This window comes from Impatiens glandulifera, chromosome 1 (genome assembly GCF_907164915.1).
Source record: "Impatiens glandulifera chromosome 1, dImpGla2.1, whole genome shotgun sequence".
Taxonomy (NCBI): domain Eukaryota; kingdom Viridiplantae; phylum Streptophyta; class Magnoliopsida; order Ericales; family Balsaminaceae; genus Impatiens; species Impatiens glandulifera.
Genome location: NC_061862.1, coordinates 138,237,580 through 138,258,732, shown reverse-complemented (window position 1 = coordinate 138,258,732; position 21,153 = coordinate 138,237,580). Strand labels below are relative to the sequence as shown.

The 21,153-nt window shown below is 34.5% G+C and overlaps 1 protein-coding gene across 1 annotated transcript; it reads left to right on the top strand.

The window, feature by feature from the left end:
- Window positions 1-3,681: 3,681 nt before the first annotated feature.
- Window positions 3,682-6,023, top strand: LOC124941090. Its single transcript, XM_047481357.1, has 3 exons — window positions 3,682-3,855; window positions 3,937-4,042; window positions 5,331-6,023. The coding sequence occupies exons 1-3, from the start codon at window positions 3,823-3,825 to the stop codon at window positions 5,474-5,476; spliced, it is 285 nt and encodes a 94-aa protein (XP_047337313.1). The 5' UTR covers window positions 3,682-3,822; the 3' UTR covers window positions 5,477-6,023.
- Window positions 6,024-21,153: the final 15,130 nt, after the last annotated feature.

The window sequence follows — 21,153 nt, the reverse complement described above, 5'->3', positions numbered from 1 at the left end:
GCCTTTGAGAGCGGGGCATATTGAAATGTGCAAGAACCCTCCACAGACCCTACGGTGATAATTTTTGCCACATTCCTTCCCCGTTTAGGCCCTAGCACCCTAGCCAAAACCGCGACCAACACTATGTTCCTCCCACTCGGCTAACCAAGGTCGATTTTCCTTGGTTTGATGGGTCGGATGTGGAGGGCTGACTAATATCCGCCGAGCAATTATTTAGGGTGGCCAAAACTAGGGATGCCACGAAACTAGAAATTGTACCCATTCACTTTTCTAGCGAAGCAAGAATGTGGTATGGATCTTATCTCCAAAATCGCAACCATATGAAGGCCTTATCTTCGGACGTGTTTAAGAGAGACCTTATGACTCAATTCGGGCCGTCTATACACCACACACTAATGAGACAACTGATGAATTTGAAACAGGTTGAGTCGGTTCAAGAATATAATCTGCGATACATGTCGATCTCTCAAAAACTCTACAACATGCCAAGGGAATACGTCATAGATTGCTACTTGTCCGGTCTAAGGGAGGAGATTGCAAACTGCATCAGGTTGCGATTCCTGGATTCTCTAAATGAAGCCATGGCCATGGCTAAAGTCCAAGAAGCAACGTATCGGTCCTTAATGAGCAGTGAGAACTTGTACAGCGCTGAAGCACCGTTGCACCCACGCCATCCAATATTAATACAGCCTGGCCGAGCACCAATACCGACATCAAGAATTCATCATATGAGTCCTCTTCAAGTGCAAACCAAGGCCATATTAAGCAACTAGATCCGGTCTCAATGGATGAAAAGAGAAAGAAGGGCCTATGCTACTCTTGCAATGAAAAATGACAACCAAACCATAGGTGTAAATCAAAGTTATTTATGGTCTCGGCCAATCAACAAGAAGACCAAGAACCCGTTCAAGAACCTGTTTTTGATGATCTACCTTCGTTGCTCGGGCCAATGGAAGAACCAACCATATCCTTACATGCATTGACCGGTTCTAAAGCTTTTCAAACGCTCCAAATTCTTGGCAAAGTTGGGAACTTGCCGGCAGTGATCTTGATCGATACAGGTAGCACCCACAATTTTATCAATAACAGGATTTTGGAGAAAATAGACCACAAAAGCATAATAACCCGGGTGCAATCGGTTAGAGTGGTCGATGAGTCCAATGTTTTATGCTCTAGCGTTTGCAAAGACTTGAAATGGTCGATGGAAGACAATGACTATCAAACAGAAATGAAGGTAATTTTATGGACGGATATGATATTGTGCTGGGCATTGAATGGATGATTACTTTAGGTCCCTCATCTTGGAACTTCGAAAAGATGACCCTATCTTATGAGAAACAAGGCAGAACCACGGTCCTAAAGGGTATTCCTCGGTCGCGGACCACTTTGATGCATGGTAACTAACTGGAAAAAAATTTGGAAGAACGTAGTGTTGCTGCCAAAGTGCAAATAAATAGTCAGCATGAAGGTCAAACCGTGTCCCTCGCGGCAATGACTTTAGAAGATATTCCTGAAGTTCTCCAACAACTATTTGAGGTGTTCAATGCTCTATTCCAGCAACCCGAAGACCGACCACAAGTTAGGAGAATAATTAGAAGCTATGGCTCTTTCGCTGCCCTTGTTATGCTGGTTCGGGAAAAAGACTTGGCCTGGATTTTTGATAACACTATAGAGTATAATCGAAGCTGGAAGAAATTATTTTTGCACCAGGCGCTGGAGACATTGCAGCAACAAAGGTCATCTCTAAATAATGAAAAACTCGACCTTGGGTGCACAAAAATTTCTTACATGGGCGGAGTGGCAAGTGACCTGGCAGTGCACAAGACTACAAGGACCCGACCAGCTCCACTATTGAAACGATCCTGCCGAAAGTTTTTTAAGAAGTCCGGTCCTATGCTGCGACCCTTGCTGAATTTGCTGAAGCACGACCGAAGCAATAGTCTTTTTTTGAAGTTTTGAGGATGCACATTAGAGGCTGACCAGTCCACATTCTTTTCGTCGAGGGCGACGAACTTTGAAGGGGAGATAATGTTATGGTCTACGCATCAAGGCCTCGGTCCTAGAATATTTCCGGCACCCTTTTCTCGGTCCTATGGTGCACATGGGACAGTTTATGTTTTTTGTTAATTAATTCTGTTTTGTTTCCCTTCTCTTATATTTCTCTCAAACCGAATTTTGTTATTTCGAAAGTTGTTGTAACAAGTTGTAACCGAATACTCTTGGGTAACTCAACCGCTATAAATGCTGATGCCCACCCCACTTTTTGGGCTATGAATTGAAGCTTGTGAAAGTTGTTACTCTAAGTTATTCTTTCGGTCTTGGACCTCTATCTTGGACTACTAGGTGTATTCAAGTAGTATTTCTCTTCTCACCTCCGGTTCTTCTCTCCTTAACCTCGAATTCTCTTCTCACTTTATATCCGCTGCGCTTGAGTATTGAATTCCACCATCGGTCCCAACTATCAAGAACCCAATTCTTGGTTTCAAGAACTCGGAAATCTAAGTTATTGTTTCAAGCTTAACACATTCTTAGAGTTTGCTTGTTGAATTAAGTGCTTAATTGGGTTAGACCCACAAGACCAACAAATGTTTTCTCAAAATAATAAAAGACATTTTTTTCTCTCAAGTTATTAGTTGTCTTAATTTTTAGGCTAACTTTTGATGTCTTGTTGGTTTGATGGGTTGTGTGACTTGTGATGCATGACTTTAAATGTTTGATATTTTACTCATTTAGTTATTGCATGAGTGTGAGTGTATTCTATAACCCATGTTTTTCTTCTAAACTACGAAATTGATAATGTGATTAATGAAATTATTTCGATTTAAAAAGAAAGTGTGAGGATCTAATTGAGTATGAAAAGTATAATATATATTTGTTGCACTAGTCCAGCGTACAAGGGCGATGGAGTTAAGATATATATATGTGCGGGTTAAAATTTTTCACAAAATATATCTGGACCACTATGATAATAATATCAAGCAAGCCAGCAAAATCTTCTTACAGTCACTTAGTTATATGTATACAAAATATTTTGAACCCGGCACATAAGGTAGATGAAGATTTTCCCTGAGCCAAAACAAATGTTATCTAGATGATCTAGGCGGGTGGCTGTAAGTGAAGTTAGCCATCCGTACAAACTACAAACAAAAGGCAAAAATGTTGATAATGCATGCACCGATCGACTAAAGTTGTAAATGATCTTGATCAGCACTATTATTATATTGGGACCTACTTAGAAAGAAATAGACGATAGCAACATAACATGAATAATCTTATTGGTTATTGAAAGATGCATGTAGATTAGATACTTCTAGACATTGGACACAAGCTATAAAATTAGCTTCTTCTTTTTTTAATGCCAGCCAAGCCAATAATACCCAATGAGGTGAAAGCAAATGATATGATGATTCCATGGGAATAACTTGGACTTGACAGGGCAACCACGTGGCGGGCAATAATTGGTTGAGATAGGGTGAAAGGATAATCTGAGAAATGGGTGTTCGCCACGTGTACAATAAGGGTTAATATTGATCCTATATGGAGTCACGTGAAAAAGGGTCCCTTTTCCAATTGCAATATTACAAGACAAAAGAAATTGTCATTTTTATAATCTCCTACAAATTTCAATCTTCTCTCCACCAATTATTATTCATCTCTCACGTGGGACTGCCTGACCCGTTTTCCCTTCGATCTAGTAATTCTATTTCAATATGATCATCAACTTCATGTATATATAACCTCTAATGTTATGATCTTTTACTTCCCTTACAACAAACAAACCAAGGACAACCTCGGTTTGAAAGATCTTGGGTGCAAGCCGCCATGGGTGACTCTTCCGCATCGTATATTCATATGGTAACTTATTTATTTATACAAAACATGTTTAGCATTCTTGATAAATCTTTGAAGTTGATCATATAGAGATGCATGATTCAGGTGCATCATCTCATAGAGAAGTGTTTGATCTTTAACATGAGTAAAGAGGAATGCATTGAAGCCTTGTCTAAACATGCAAAGATTGAACCGGTCATCACTTCAACTGGTCAGCCTCCTCAAATAGAATCTTTGCTTTTTTTTTCTTTTCTTTTTCTTGTTACCTTATGTTGGATAAAAACTTGAAGACTCATAAGGCAGTGATAGAGTGGAGTATTTACGTATTTATGGTTATGAGTTCGAATTTTCACGCCAGCTGCATTTATACATTAAATAAAAAGATTTTTTTTGAAGATGATTCATCAACCTTAAAAGATGGTCTTTGTATATTAAAAATCTCCAACCAATTATTCATTTTCTTTCTTTTCAAATAATCTGATAATATGTTTTATTGATTCCTCTATGAAATAATGAGCTATCAAGTTAAATTCTAACAATAGTTTTTTTAAATGATCCATGCCTAAAATTCGAAATCATGTCATTGAGGGCATATGTTTTTTTTTTTTTGCTATACTACTCATTTGAGTCTCTATTAAATTCTGACAATAAATCCCTCATTCTAGTCTAGCGGTAACCAGAGATGAATATTCACCATAAAATTCTAGGTTTGAACCCATCAGGCGCAAGTTCTGCGCCTAATTAAATGAATAAGTGTGTTTACGGGGCACTTACTTAATCCGTTGTCACATATTTTTTTTTAAATTCAGACAATAGTTATGATAAGTTAAGTCAAACCTCTTTAAAATCTATTTCGATCATTTTGGAAAAAAGAAAAGAAGATCAATTAATTATATTTGAGATCAACAATCACTTTTAAAATGATAAAACCTTATTTTATCAATTCCATTTTTTGTGGAGTGTAGACAAAGATAATAAGAACCTATAAAAAACTGTATATAACAAGTTATAACTTATGGTAAAAAATTACAGTCCAAAAAACAGCCAAACAATCTGCTTTTCAAGCAAAGAAAAACAAAACATCAAAATATAAAAAGAAATAGACTAACAAATTATAACCCAAATGAAACAAGATTTAGATTATCACAAATATAATGACTGGATTTTGGCTTTCAGAACATTTGTGGATTTTCTTTGGTCGTAATTTTGAATTTATAAGCTTCTTGTTGAGTCTATAACTTAATTTATACTCTCTCCTCCACTTTTCTGTAAATAACAATGTGTAAACTTAAATGTTGATATCTCAATTTCGATTATTATTACAAACATTTTTTTTTATTGAAGTGAGATGTCAGAGGAAGTATGGGAAGATATTATTCTATGATATCCCAACAAATATACTATAGTCTATAAAACGATCAATAATAATCACATATTAATTTATAGGTTTTCAATTTGAACACCTAATTATTTCGTTGAGTCTCTTCTCTCATGTGTAGTGTGGAACGAGCTGGAAAAGGAGAACAAGAGATTCTTCGAGGCCTACTCCCAACATCAAGGGAAAGAAGACAAGATGTCGGAGGCTGAGACTAACGAGTTGATCATGAAGATGATAACCGAATCATCCAAAGATCTAGACAAGTAATGCATGCACCCCTATTGATGCCCTAAGAGAACATAAAAGTCCCAAATTGATCCTAGCTCAAGTCTCAATATGGGGTAGCTAGAAAATGATTATCATAATAATCATGAAAGAAATTGATCATTGTTTTCAGAACTAATTGTCATATATATATAATATAGATAGATTATTAATGCATGCAATATTAATATATATGCAAGGACGGACGAGGTACTCATGTTGTGGTCCTTCCTCAAATGATTCTATGTTTTCTGCTAAAACTAAAAAAAATACAATCATGTGTGGGTGGGTGAATATATGTATATAATAAGCTGTTGCAGCTATCAATCGGTCACCATAGAAGGCCCCATAAAGCATAATTTGTGCCGATGGGTATGGGAGGGAGATCGAGCAGTGACAAAGGGATCCAATGTAATTTGGAGTTAAAATTTGTGTCTTCTTCTTCTTGTGGATGCGCGCCATGTTTGTTTTCTTGCTAACAATAAATGAAGTTGTGGGAGTGGGCACCACCTAATTTGTATAAATAATTGGTATCATCTTTATGTGTTTTTATGATTAACTTTCTTTTAAGGGAAATTTTCTTTTATTATTCTTTTACACCATTTCAAGTCGATTTTCAGCAAAGAATTAAATAAAATAAAAATTAAAATTAAATTGATGTTGAAATGATTCTTTCCACTAGCAAAGTTAAAAATCACATTCTTCTTTCCGTCCAAAATTTTTACTTAAAAAATAAAAATAAAAACAAAATCAAAGAAGAGAAGGATTAAGAACAAAGTAAAACAAGTAAGCATGTTCTTCGGAGCTGAAAAGACAATGTCATTATTGTTGATTTCTCCTTTCTTTACGTTCTTCTTTTTGAATCATGATATTGTGAGCATTGTTTCTGTTACAATTTAAGTTTCGGTTCATTATCTACATTTGTCATACTTTTAAAATATCAAATTCAAATTTCAGTTTTGTCTTAAAAATCTTACTTGGATATGAGAAAGAGTGGGGACGTTGTTGAATCATCATTCTTCGGTGAACTCCACATCGACAATTCTTCTCAGATGGATGACTAGTTTTTGGTTGGTAGGGGATGCGCGATGTACTTCTAATTGACGAACGATCTAAGGTTCATTTAGGTGGCATAATGAAGTCGTAAAAGGGTTAGGATGAGTCGAAGGGTCTCGTAAACCTTCGATCTGATATTCTCTGCTACCTCTAAGGGCACCTCTCGCGTCTAGTTTTTGTTAAGTTATGCAGTCTACACTTATAATAAACTCTACATTGTTAATTAAAGTTTATTGGGTTTTTCTTTTTGGTTTTGGCCTTGGGCCTAACCAAAGTTATTTAGGTTTATTACTTGAATGTTTACCCTATAAATATATGATTATTAAGAGTTTACATTGTGAAGACAGAATTCTAAAGAGATAAAGTGTGAGGCAAAAACTCTGTATTCATTCTTCTTCTTTATAGTGAAATCTGGTGGTGGCTGAAGTGGACGTAGCTCAATTTGAGTGAACCACTATAAATCTGTGTCATTTTGTGTTCTTCTTTCTTGCATTTTTATAGATTGGGAGATACAAATTCTAACAACTGGTATCAGAGCAGCTAGGCTAGATCTGAGCATTGGAAATGATGGCAAGTGAGAACAGTATAGGATATGAGATTGGAAGATTTGATGAGACAAATTATGCCTTTTGGAGAATGCAAATGGAAGATTATCTCTATGGAAAGAAGCTTCATTTTTCTTTGAGTGAAAAAACAGAGTAAATTGATGAAGCTGAATGAAAATTTCTTGATAGACAGGTTTTGGGAGTTGTCCGATTGACGCTAGCCAAGACGGTTGCTCACAATGTAGCAAAGGAGAAGACCACCATGGGTCTGATGAAAGCTCTTTCTGATATGTATGAGAAACCATTTGCTAACAACAAAGTACACTTAATGAAAAGACTCTTTTACTTAAGAATGGTTGATGGTACTTCTGTCACTACTCATTTCAATGATTTCAATAGAATTGTGAATCAATTGTTATCTGTTGAGATTGATTTTGAAGATGAAGTTAGTGCCCTGATTTTATTAGAATCTCTACCAAATAGATGGAAATCTACGAGGGCAGCAATTAGTAATTCAGTTAGAAATGCTAAACTGAAATTTGTTTAAGTTTGAGATTGTATTCTTGCTGAAGAGGTTCGTAAAATTGATTCTGGTGAAACGTTCAAAGGTTCTGCCCTGAATGTGGAAAACAGGGGCAGAGGTAATGATATAAATTTCAACCGACGTAAGAGAAAATTTATGTCGAGGAGCAAGAGGAGTCAATCCAAGTCTGGGCGAACATTTGAGTGCTGGAATTATGGTAATAGGGTCATTTGAAGAGGAACTGCAAAGCACCGAAGAGAAATAATGATGATAAAAATAATGCAGCCAACGTTGTTATAGAAACTATCATTAATGCGTTACTTCTTTCTATTGATAGCCCGATAGATTCATGGGTTTTAGACTCGAGAGTGTCTTTCCACACCAATGTCCACAAAGAATTAATGGAGAATTATGTGGCTGGAAACTGTGGAAAAGTTTATCTCGCAGATGGTGAGCCACTGAATATTATTGGCATGGGAGACATCAAATTGAAGATGGCAAATGGTTCTGTTTGAAAAATTAACAAGGTGAGACACATTCCAAGTTTAATGCGCAATCTGATTTCTGTTACACAACATGATGAAGAAGGTCACAATTTCAGTTGTGAAAATGGTGCGTGGAAGGTGACTAAAAGAGCAATTGTTTTTGCTCGAGGTCACAAAACTGGAACGTTGTACACGACTTCAACTTGTAGAGAAACAGTTGCTGTTGTAGTTGATGACTTGAAGAACAGTGAGCTGTGACATTGCAGGTTGGGCCATATGAGCGAAAAAGGGATGAAAATTCTTTTGAAGAATGAACAGATTCCAGAACTGAAGTCTGAACATCAGTTATGTGAAAACTGCATTTTTAGGAAAATAGAAACGAGTGAGTTTCTTAAAGATTGGGAAGGAGCTCAAGAAAGAAAGGCTAGAGTTGGTACACACTAATGTGTGTGGACATGCACTTGTTTCTTCTATTGGCGGATCACAATACTACGTGACGTTTATAGATGATTCATCAAGAAAGGTATGTGTATATTTTATGAAGCACAAGTCTGAAGTATTTGCTATTTTCAAGAAATGGAAGACTTTGGTTGAAAATAAAACAAATCAGAAAGTTAAGTGCTTGAGATCCGACAACGGAGGTGAATATATCAATTCAGATTTCAAAGAGTATTGTGCTGTGAATGTGATCAGTATGGTGAAGACTTTTCCCCGAACGCCTCAAGAGAATGGAGTAGCTGAAGAATGAATCGAACATTGAACGAGCGTGCTAGAAGCATGAGATTGCATGCATGGCTGCCTAAAACCTTCTAGGTAGAAGCTATCCATACTGCTGCCTATTTGATAAACAGGGGACCCTCTGTTCTTCTTGAATTCAGAATTTCTGAAGAAGTTTGGAGCAATAAAAAGGTAAACCTTTCTTATTTGAAAGTGTTTGGTTGTTTATCATATGTCCATATTAATGAATGCGATAGGAACAAGCTTGATCCAAAGTCTATTAAATGTTTTTTCATTGATTATGGTGATATCGAGTTTGGTTATCATTTCTGGGATAATCAAAACCGGAAGATTATTCGTAGCAGAAATGTTATCTTCAATGAATAGGTTCTCTACAAAGATTGTGTTGGAAAGACATCAGATGTTGATTCCAAGTTGGAAGAGACTAGTACAATCGATTTGAGAGAACTTTCAGCAGAATATATATACCAACTGCCACAGAAGAACAATGTGTTCTTAAAGATGAAATTGTTGAGAACGTGGCCCTAAAGGTAAATTAGCAAATATCGGTTATACAATTGAGAAGATCGACAAGGAATTGAAAACCAGTTGAGATGTGGTCTCCATCTCTGAACTATATCTTGTTGATAGATAGAGGTGAACCTGAATTCTATGAGGAAGCAATACAATCTGATGAATCAGTTAAGTGGGAGTCTGCAATGAAAGATGAGATGGACTCTTTGACGTTGAATCAAATTTGGGAGCTCACTGAGCTACCAAGGGGAAAGAAAGCACTTCACAATAAATGAATGTTCAGGATTAATGAAGAACATGATAAAACCATGAGGTACAAGACAATGTTGGTTGTGAAAAAAGTTCAACCATTAGAATTTATTGACTATAATGAGATCTTTTCTCCAGTAGTTAAATTGATGACAATTAGAACTATTTTGAGTTTGGTTGTGAAAGAAGACCTTCATCTTCAACAAATGGATGTCAAAATTGCTTTTCTTCATGGTGATTTAGATGAAGAGATTTATATGCGACAACCAGAAGGATTTGAAATCAAAGGAAAAGATGAGCTTGTGTGTAAGCTTCAGAAAAGTCTGTATAGTTTGAAACAGGTTCCAAGGCAATGGTACAAGAAGTTTGATAGCTTCATGAAAAATAACAATTTTCTGAGGTGTGAAGCTGATCATTGCTGCTATATTAAGAGGTTTGATAAATCGTACATTATTCTACTCCTCTACGTTGATGACATGTTGATTGCTGGAGCAAGCTTGTATGAGATTAACAAGCTCAAAAAAGAATTGTCTGAAAAGTTTGCAATGAAGGATTTGTGTGCTGCTAAACAAATCCTTGGGATGAGAATTTTCAGGGATGAAGAAGTTCTCAAGGTTTCACAAGAAAAATATGTAAAGAAAGTTCTTAGCAAGTTCAACTTGTATGATGCAAAACCAGTTACTACCCCCTTAGCTAGTCACTTTAGACTATATAAAAATCAGTCGCCTTCAATAGAGGAGGAGAAAAATTACATGGCCACTGTTCCATATTACTCTGCCATTGGTTGTATTATGTATGCAATGATTTGTACAAGACCAGACATAGCACATGCAGTGGGAGTTGTTAGTAGGTTCATGAGCAACCCGAGTAGACAACATTGGGAAGCAGTGAAGTGGATACTACGATACTTAAGAGGAAGTATGGGTCTCGCTTTGTGTTTTCGAAAGTCTAATATGAGTTTGGAAGGATATGTTGATGCTAACAATGGTGGTGATGTTGATAATAGGAAGAGCACAATATGGTACATTTATATTCTGGGAGGTACTGTAATCAGTTGGGTGTCAAAATTGCAGAAGATTGTTGCTGTTTTTAGTTGTGAGGTAGAGTATGTTGCTGTGATAGAGGCTGCTAAGGAGATGATGTGGTTACAACCTTTTTTGCGAGAATTAGGTCAAGACTACGAGGGAAGTGTGTTGCGATGCGACAGTTAGAGTGCCATTCATTTGAAAAAGAATCCTATTTATCATGGAAGGACGAAGCATATATAAGTTCGTTATCATTTCATTCGGTCAACTTTAGAAGATGGAGTATTAGCTCTTGAGAAGATTCCCGGGAGTGAGAATCCAGTTGATTTGTTGACGAAAGCTGTGACAAATGAGAAACTGAAGTTGTGTGCAACTTCAGTTGGTCTTCTTCGTTAAGACACTGGATGGAAAGCCACTACCGATCGAGAGATGATGAAGTTAGTCTCCAAGTGGGAGATTGTTGAGTTATGGAGCCTACACTTATAATAAACTCTACATTGTTAACTAAAATTTATTGGATTTTTTTTTGGTTTTGGGCTTGGGCCTGACCAAAGTTATTTAGGTTTATTACCTGAATATTTACCCTATAAATATGTGATTATTAAGGGTTTACATTGTAAAGACAGAATTCTAGAGAGATAAAGTGTGAGGCAAAAAACTTTGTATTCCTTCTTCTTCTTCATAGTGAAATCTGGTGGCGGCTGAAGTGGACGTAGCTCAATTTGAGTGAACCACTATAAATCTGTGTCTTCTTGTGTTCTTCTTTCTTGAATTTTTACAGATTGTTTCAAGCTGGTCGGATTTGAGAGATACAAATCCTAACAGTTTTAGAGTGAATACGCGACAAGCTAGAACTAAAAATATTATTAGCGAGACCGGAAGGATTCAGGAAATGATCAATACTTCGCGGGCCGTCGAATTTGTAATTATTGGGTGGAGAAGATCCCGGTTCCCACTAGTCTAAGTCATACTTCTTAAACTCGTATTTTTTCCCATTTTGGGAATTTTTAATGAAATAACGCTAAGCCGTTCCCCCCCCCCCAAAAAAAAAGTCATACTCATAGTGTTGCACCATCAATGTACCATCCTATACATTGTAGACTTACTTAGGAAGGATCAAAGTTAATGAGAATCACATGAAATTAATCCGAAAATCTATTCGTTCATTATCATGGAAGAATGAACGACTTTCTCCGAGTCATAATAACAAAAAGTTTTGGTTAGGCTATAATTCCCGTGGAAGGTACATTATTGCTATATGTTATGATTTCAAAACATTATTTATAATTCCTAATGCAAATTATTTAATTCAATTTGTTGAGGTTAGACTCCGTTGAATCGTTAATGGTCGGTCGAGAATCATTGTGAAACCGTAGTTTGAGAGTGGCATTTCTAATGTTGTGAATGTGGTTGAGAAAACCTGTGAAACTAAACATGTCACATGTCTGAACCATGTTCAAATCAGAATGGTATATGAATTTATTTGTTTGGAATGTCTACATTGTTATGGAATTCTAATATTCTCCGTAGAGAGGGATGATTTGAGTGGGTTCACTGAATGGAACGAGATTACCCAAGGAGGGAACGATGAAGAATGAGTTAGAATTTGTGTGGTTCCTCTTGAGTCGAACATCGGATATCCATAAGCCCTTCTTGTGCATAACGTAATCCATGATTAGAAGGTTATAGTTTGACCAAAATGCTCTACTAAGGTTTTAATTGTGCCAGATATCAGTTCCTCCTCTAGTTCAAACAAAGATATTCTTATTGAACCCTTATCAACAACTCATCCTATGAGTCCGACGACGTTAAGAACATGTGCTAAGGAATAAGTGGTGACTCATTTTTATATGAATACAATTTGTTTGGTTGGGCTCGCAAAAATTGAATGGTTAACAATTGTGGAGGATAATGTGCGGGTATTGAATCTTGACGCTTTTCAGGATTAACAATTGTGCAAAGCGCAAAGTGATAAAAAATTTGTTTGGCACTTTGAGTTGTGGTATCTATTTTTTCAACGTGATCATATCAATTAATGGATTGTTCATGAACTTCTTAATTGGAAATTGTGTGGTTGAGAGTCTCTTAATTCTGAAGGGGAATTAAGTAACCGTGAGGATAATTTTCTTTGAGTGATTTCTATGGTGTACGAACCAGTTCTTTCTAACCTATTATTTTGCGGGAAATATAAATGAAGTTAGAGTTCCAACCGAGGAAAAAGGGATGTAAACTCACAAGGCATATACAATAGTTTTCTAAGACAATAAAAAATATGGACCTAGTTGATTTTATTTTGGAATGAGGGTAATTCACATTTAGAAGATGTAACGAGAATAGTGAGAGTGTTCAATCCCGCATTGTTAGGTTTCTAGTGAGTAACTCGATTTCCGTGGTGTATCTAATATATTTCATTACGTCTTACCGTGGAGTTGTTCTGATCATCGTATTATCCTTATTGAGTAGAGAATGTGTTTCAAACTAGTCGGCCTTTCACATAGTTCTGAACCAGTCTCTCCTACACATAGTTCATCTCCTATCATCCCATTACTTCTAAACCACACAAATTCCTCCCACCCAACATTCTCCCTTTTGAGTCACTACCTATTCTTAAAACCAATGACCATTCGTGCCAAAGATTGATCACTCCCTCCTTCTGCAAATCTCACTACAACTATTGTATTTGAGTCACACATTACTTCTAAACCACACAAATTCCTCCCACCAACATTCTCCCATTTGAGTCACTGCCTACTCTTAAAACCAATGACCATTCGTTCCAAAGATTGAGCACTCCCTCCTTCTTCAAATGTCACTACAACTATTGTATTTGAGCCAACTTGTGTTTCCTCTACAATGAAGAGTCAAGATGGAGGATGGCTATGACACCTGAATATAATGTTTTACTACATAACGTGAGATCTTGTTCCCGCTCTCCTAGTCAAAATGTTGTTGGATGTAAATGAGTTTTTAAACTCAAACGTAAGGCTAATGGTACTATTGAACGTAACAAATCATGACTTGTTGCCAAATGTTTTCATCAACCATATTCTTAACTTGATTATGAGGAGACTTTCAGTTCGGTTGTCAATTCAACACCTTTCCAAATTATTCTCTCTTGCTTGCTGTTACTAGCATGGCTTATTCGTTAACTTACGTTAATAATGCATTTCTTAATGGTGCCTTACTTAAAGAAGTATTTATGGCATAACCACCTAGTTTTTAAAATCGTAATAAATAGTTGACTAATGCATTTCTTAATGGTGCCTTAATTTAATAGTGTGATTCTTAGTTTTAAAAGAAAATTTTTTAAGTTTACTTTTTCAAATTTCAAAATTTTCTTATTTGGTGACTTTTTCTTTGCGGTTTAAATGTAGATTTTGTTTGGGGTTGAAAATACCTCCTAACACATTTTACTTCATTGCATAGTGTTTTGAAAATGAATTGAGACTTATAAAAACACTTAAAACTTAACTAGAAATGGTTTTGTATTCCAATAATCTTTCAACTTGTTCATTAATGAGCTCTATATTCACGACGTTAACACAAAAGTTGGAAGTTGAACATTATTCGTCTAGAAGAAATATTATAGACTTAATCGAGGAGCTTATTTTTTAGATAAAAAATAATAATCTAAATTTGTCTATTATTATTATTTTAAATTATACAAAGGAAGGTATACTCTGTACATACATATATTTTTTTATAAAATTATCTTTAACTATTTTTTTCTTAGAATAATAAATGACCGTTTATTTTTTTTATTTATTTATATTTTTCCTATAAGTTATGAGTTGTCTTAAATTTGAGGCTCACTTTTGATGTATGTTTCGTTTGATGAGGGTAGACACTAAAATTTGATTTACCTAATTTATAAATTTTTTTAAATATTTTCAAGTCTGTTAAAAGAATTTTTCAAAATTAGAAGACTAAAAAGGGATTTAAAATAAACTAATAATTATTTAGGAGAAATGTTGTATCTTAAAATAATTAATTTAAAGGACAAAAATAAATAAATAAATTATTTAGGGAAAATGTTATATTAATTTATTCTAAAATAATTAGTTTAAAGGTTAAAAGTAAATTAAATAATTATTTAAAAAAAAATATTGTATTCATTATTGAAAAAAAATTAAATAATTAGTTAGAAAAATATTGTAGCTATTTAAATATCAAATAAATTAAAAATAACGGCCTAAATTACAAAATAAATCAAATAAAATAGGCAAAATATAAATCTTATGTCTATTTAGGAAAATAAAATTTATATAAAAAAAATGAAGATCAGAAGGCCAAACGGTGTTGGGCACGTTTGACCCAAATCAAATAGGCCTTAGGTCACACGGAGCTCAGGCGCCGAGCCAGCAAAGCCAAGTCAAGCAAAAGCCAATACCGCATTCACCCAGTCCAGACTCCAGCTGTTAACCCAGGTATGTTTGTTTGTTTTTAGCCTTTGATTTTAAGTTATTTTAATCTCAAAGTCTCTAAACTATTTTAAAAAAATCCAAGAAAATTGAAAACAATTTTATAATATTATTACAACATTTTAATAAAATATATTTTTATTAAGGGTCCATTTTTGGATTTATTTTTAAAAATTAACAGGTCTAAATTGATATTTTTGGGTTCCGTTTTCACCATTTTCGACAATAATCAAAGGTGTCGATATTTATTTAATGTGTCAAAATTGAAATGCAAAATCTAAATATATGTCTAAAATTTGTAAACACATTTGGATAAAAAATATATGAATCCAATTTTATTAAAAAACCAAAATTTTGTGAAGTCGATATCGAGTGTCAACAAACATCGAATTTGAAAAGAATCTCTAATGTTACATTTATATACGTAAAATATATTCTTAAATTGTTTTAAAAATTAAGTGACAATTCTAAAATTAAAATATTAATCATTTAAAATTTAATTATGAGATTATGAGATTCTCTATAAATATAAGATTATTATAAATTGTTAGCTAAAAATGTAAGTAATTACGATAATTTTATCCACACACTTACAAACAAAAATGAACCTTCAGGCACTTACAACCCTCTTGGCGATTCTTCTAGAACTAAAACTATTTAACACATAAAACAATTCGACTATTATAGAAAATATGCTTTCACGTTTTTAAAATTCCAATAATAGACACATCGTAGTGCATGCTGCCCAAATAATACCTTGATTATTATAGAAAATATGCTTTTACGTTTTTAAAATTTCGATAATAGACACATCGCAGTGCATGCTGCCCAAATAATACCCTTTATGCTAAAAACCTACTGTCTTCAGAAATATACAAGACACATCACGAGATGTTGTCTATACTTATAATATCTACTATTAAAGATTATTGATGGGGAACGACAACTTGCTATAAATTGAGCAATGATGTGAGATGTTTAACTAGAACACAAGTGATCGATCCTTCTCTCCGATGGTAAGATTGTATTTCGGGACATATGCATTGTGGAGATGAGAAATATTCTCAATTGAGTAGATACTTCCTAATTTATGAAGGTGTTAACCTCCCTTCACTATTACTGAGTGCTATTCCCTTATTATTCACCTTATCAACAAAATCCAGGACACGTTATTGGACCCGTTTCGTGACTACTATATATTTCATGTATGCATTATAGATAAATAGACATTTAGAAGTACAAATCTTTATTTTAAAATAAAAGATACCACTATTTACTTGTTACCACATCTATTATCACATGTCATTTCTATGCTCGATCACTCCCCTTTAGTCCCATAGATAGACCACTTTAAAGAATCCAAATGGAACTTCAGAATCTATAGAATGACTAACATCATGAAATTCATTGATATAAAAATCAATAAGAATTTCATGATGCAAATGCAAAACATATGAACCTATATAGTTAGAGTTTTCTTCATGGGAAACAAACAAATATGTCCCGCAATGAAAGAATTCAAGGCCATCTTTATGATCGACAACAATAATATTCAACATCTCAAGCCATTTAGAATCAATATCATTAAGAAAGTTACTTCAAAAAGAATTTGGATATACCAAAACGACATCAGAAGACATCCTAAGAAATGCCACTATCGGTTTTTAGAAATGAACAAACTAATGATAATAAATAATGGAATAATGCCACTATATCCTAATGATATCAATTTACACAAGCTTGTATGCTTGCTGTTTATGGTGTTTTATGATTGAATATTGATCCTAGGATCATTTAAAAACTATCTGGATAAGATACAACTGATCAATCGATCTTATAAACAAAAAGCCAAATTTGAATTTTGTAAATCCAAAATTTGGATTTGCTATTCTTGGTTTAATTCTGTTGAATCACAATCCAGAAAACTTCCCAACATGATTGTAATGATATTGGACAACTATTTGGATCATGTTTGATCCATCCTGATCATATTTGATCAAGATCAATTTTTTTTAAATAATTGAAAATTTTGAGTTCTTGAATTTGTTCAAATAAGTAGTCAGTGTTATTATTTTGGTACAAATCAAGTATATGTAGTATAAGGAAGCTATTGGACAACTCCATACACTTCAAAACAACTTTAAAATCAAAAACTCGATTTTTTTATCACAAACTATTTTGAACCAACTGATCATCATCTGGTACATTGATACTTTGAGATGATGATCAACATGTTCCTAAGAACTTTGTGTAGCTACCCAAACCCTTGGATAAAAAAATCTAATCTAAAAAAAGGAATTTAAAAATTTGCATTTTGGTGTTCTTGAGGAGCGAGGCATTTTAGCTTAGGACCGAGAGATCCAACTAATGATCCTCGGTCCAGATCGAGACCAATGACTAAAAAGTTCGAACATAGGACCAAGACTTAGGACTGAGAATTTTAACAAGACCGAGAGGTCAGACCGATGTTCTTGAGCTAGGACTGAGAATTCTCATCTAGGACCAATATATTCAACTTGCGACCGAGACTCCCATACCACAGGACCAAGAGATCTGACTTCGTGAGCGAGAATCCCAAACCCGGGACCAAGAGGTCTAACTTTGGGACCAAGAACTCCAAACCTAAGACTAAGAGCTCCCGAGCCCAGTATTGAGGAACCTAGCCCAAAGCTAGTCGAGGACCATGAGGTTTATACAACTTGACCGAGGGACTTAGCCTAGAGCTAGCCCAGGACCGATGAATTTATACACCCAAACCGGTAATCTTAGCATAGGACCGAGAGTCCTTAGCTCCCAGACTGTGGGTCTTTGAACCTCGACCGATAAAAACGAACCCAAGGCCTCGGACTCCAATTTTAAGACATGTTTGGTTCCACTTTTCAAAACCTAAAATTATTTTTGTAATTTTAAGACCCCAAACCATTTTCTAAAAATCTCAAAAAAATTAGAAAATGATTTCAAAATATTTTTGCGATATTTCCATAAAACTTTTTGACTAAGGAATGTTTGGTGTGTATTTCTAAACCATAACACCCTTAAAATGACTAATATTTTTCAGATATAATCCTCAGTTATCATCAACAATAGGTATCAGCATTTTAAATATTATTGTTTCAATATTTTAAATAACGCTAAAACCTAAAATAATGACTAGAACCGAAAGAATAATTGATTAAAAATTCAAACGTTATACAACTGATTTTTAAAATCCAACTTTATAAGTAGAGCCCGTTTTTAAAACGAGTACGTAGGATGAAGCGCAAAAGCCTTTTCCCGAGTATCACCAAACTACAAACTAAAATAAAAGTCTAATTAGTACATTTATATACGTATGCCAACTTTTATTGATTTTTAAAAATCAATTGGCGACTCTGTTTAAAATGAATAATCTTTTAAATTAATTATGTTTAATTAATTTAAACCAAAGGATTTCTAAAAAATAAAATTGTGATTTGATTACCACAATTCCCCAGATTATTTAAAATTGCATCCCGGAATTAATTATTTTTAATTAATTTCAAAAAACTGCCAGGAGTCAATGAAATCTTTTAAAATAATATTTTATTTTAATAGAAAAATTTTGACACGCAAATCGATGTTGAAATTTTCGAACCTCAAGCTTCCACAGGAAACGATGCAAATGATTTTTTCTAGAGGTTATAATGACAAAGTGATATAAATTTGAAAAGTATAAATGGCCGTTACTCTGTATGATTTGCAATCAAAATATTCTAAAACATGAAGAAACTCTAAAAAAACGGTAACAACCTCAACGTCATAATCGAAAAGGAAAGAAAGGACATCTTGAGTGACACATGCCAGAATTCTCTATATTTCTATCCAATTGGAGGTAAAGACAATCTCAATGAATCTCATCAAAAACGGTTCAACATTAAATATATGCCTTTGGAGAACCTTCGAGAAAATTGGCATCACCAAAGATCGGATTATGCCATTAGACATATGCATAAGGGGTTTTAACCGCTCACGACGAGAAATAATTGGAAGCCTAAAAAGCACCATCCAAGTGATTAATATACCATTTGAAGTTGACTTCTACGTCATAAATATGCAACTATCATATAGCCTTATCTTGGGAAGGCCTTGGGTGCACTAAGCAAAGGATCTAACCTTTACCTTTCACCAAAAGATAATTTTTATGGCCAACGATCATTTCGTCACGATTGAAAGCAAAGTCTACACTACTACCGTAGTTTGAGAAAATCACGTTGATAGTCTAGAAGTTTAATTGAGCAAATTCAAAGTTTTCCCAATGATCCCAACTTTATCATGTTCAGGTTCCCCTCCATAAAATTGATGTGCATAATGGAATATTTCTCTTGTATGGGCCTGAATCCAAATGCCATAGGCATACCATTCTTCCCTCGACCATTTTATGATTCAGACCATTTCGGCATAAAGTACATACCAACTGGGTTTGAGAAAATACAAAAAGGAAAAATATCCATGGAATACATATCAATCCCTCCAACCCCAATAAGTAGTTCATCCATGAAGGACAAAACATTCTCTACCTTGACTTCCATGAACCATTTACATACCATGATTTACATAGACATTTTCTAGGTCTCGAAATCTTCACCGATTGTTTTATCTATTTGTGTGATTAGGAAAATAACAGAATATTGGTGAGATGCTCTCGAAGGACTATTCTAGACTCTAAACACTAATGGAAAAGACAAGTCAGGAAATGAAACCCACAAGTTCGGTCATCCAACACAAGATTTGGCAATTGAAACTCTGCACGTCGATCTAATATGCACTAACTTAGATAACGATGAAGACGAAGACCCTTTTATACGTAAAAATCTGTTGAATACCGTTAATACTAAGGAAACTAAGAACAACAACGTGATCTTAGAATAACATGTTGATAGAACATCCCCCTTATAATAAAGACGATAATATAATCAAAGAATATGTTTTCAAATATATACCGAGTAATAATGATCGATCATTTAACTTAGACATGAAGTTCGAAATGAAACGCTTCTTGGAAAATGTAAGCGCAATCGTTTTCTCCATCGAAAAAATGGTCGAAATAGACTTGAACACAATAGGTGACCCCCAAATCATTCTTATTGGGCAAAGTCTAAATAAAGAAAAATGCCACGACTTGATTGAACTCTTGAAAGTCAACCAAGACGTCTTTGCTTGGTCGTACACATATATGTCAGTGATCGACCCTAAGATTGTCCAACATCATATTTTCCTTCATCCATATGCTAAACCCATAAAGCAAAAGCTTAGATGGATGAAATATAATGTTGTGACTATAATAAAAGAAGAAGTCCAAAAGAAATTGGAAATTGAATTTCTTGAGATTGTTTAATACCCTACATGGGTAGCCAATGTCGTCCCCGTTACAAAGAAGACGATAATATACGCGTATGTGTCGACTATCGGGATTTAAACAAGACTAACCTTAAAAATAATTTATCACTACCTCACATCGACATACTAATTGATCACACGGTCGATCATGAACTCATATCATACATGAACGAATTCTCAAGATACAATTAAATCTGGATGGCCCTAAGAGTAAGGAAAAGACAACATTCATAACATATGTAGACACTTTTTGCTACTATATCATCCCATTTGGTCTAAAGAATGTAGAGACAACATACCAAAAAACCGTTACGATGATTCTCCATGATATGTTCCACAAAGAAGTGGATGGAGGTCTATTTGAACATCATAATTGTTAAATCCAAATATCGAGAAGGGCATGTCCACAATCTCGAGAAATTCTTACAAAGAATTAGAAAATACAAGTTACAACTTAACCTAAAGAAATGTACATTCAGGGTTACTATTGGAATAATACTAGGCATCCTAGTTACCCAAAGGGGAATTGAATTCGATCCCTCCAAAATATAGGTGATAATAGCCATGCCAACACCTCAAAACGAGAGAGTAGTCCGAGACTTCTTTGGACAAATCCAATATATCATTCAGTTTATTAAGAAGCTCATTATGACGTGCCACTCGTTATTTAAACTGTTAAAAATGACCAAAAGTTCATATAGAATAAGGATTGTTAATAAGCGTTTGAAAGAATCAAAGACTACTTAAAATTGCCTCAAATCCATATAGTT

What these genes read in the sequence shown, in the direction of transcription:
- LOC124941090 (XM_047481357.1), top strand. Translation starts at nt 3,823, where the DNA reads ATGGGTGACTCTTCCGCATCGTATATTCATATG. An exon ending in CCGCATCGTATATTCATATG is followed by an intron (nt 3,856 to 3,936) that starts GTAACTTATTTA and finishes TGCATGATTCAG; the next exon opens with GTGCATCATCTCATAGAGAA. An exon ending in ACCGGTCATCACTTCAACTG is followed by an intron (nt 4,043 to 5,330) that starts GTCAGCCTCCTC and finishes TCTCATGTGTAG; the next exon opens with TGTGGAACGAGCTGGAAAAG.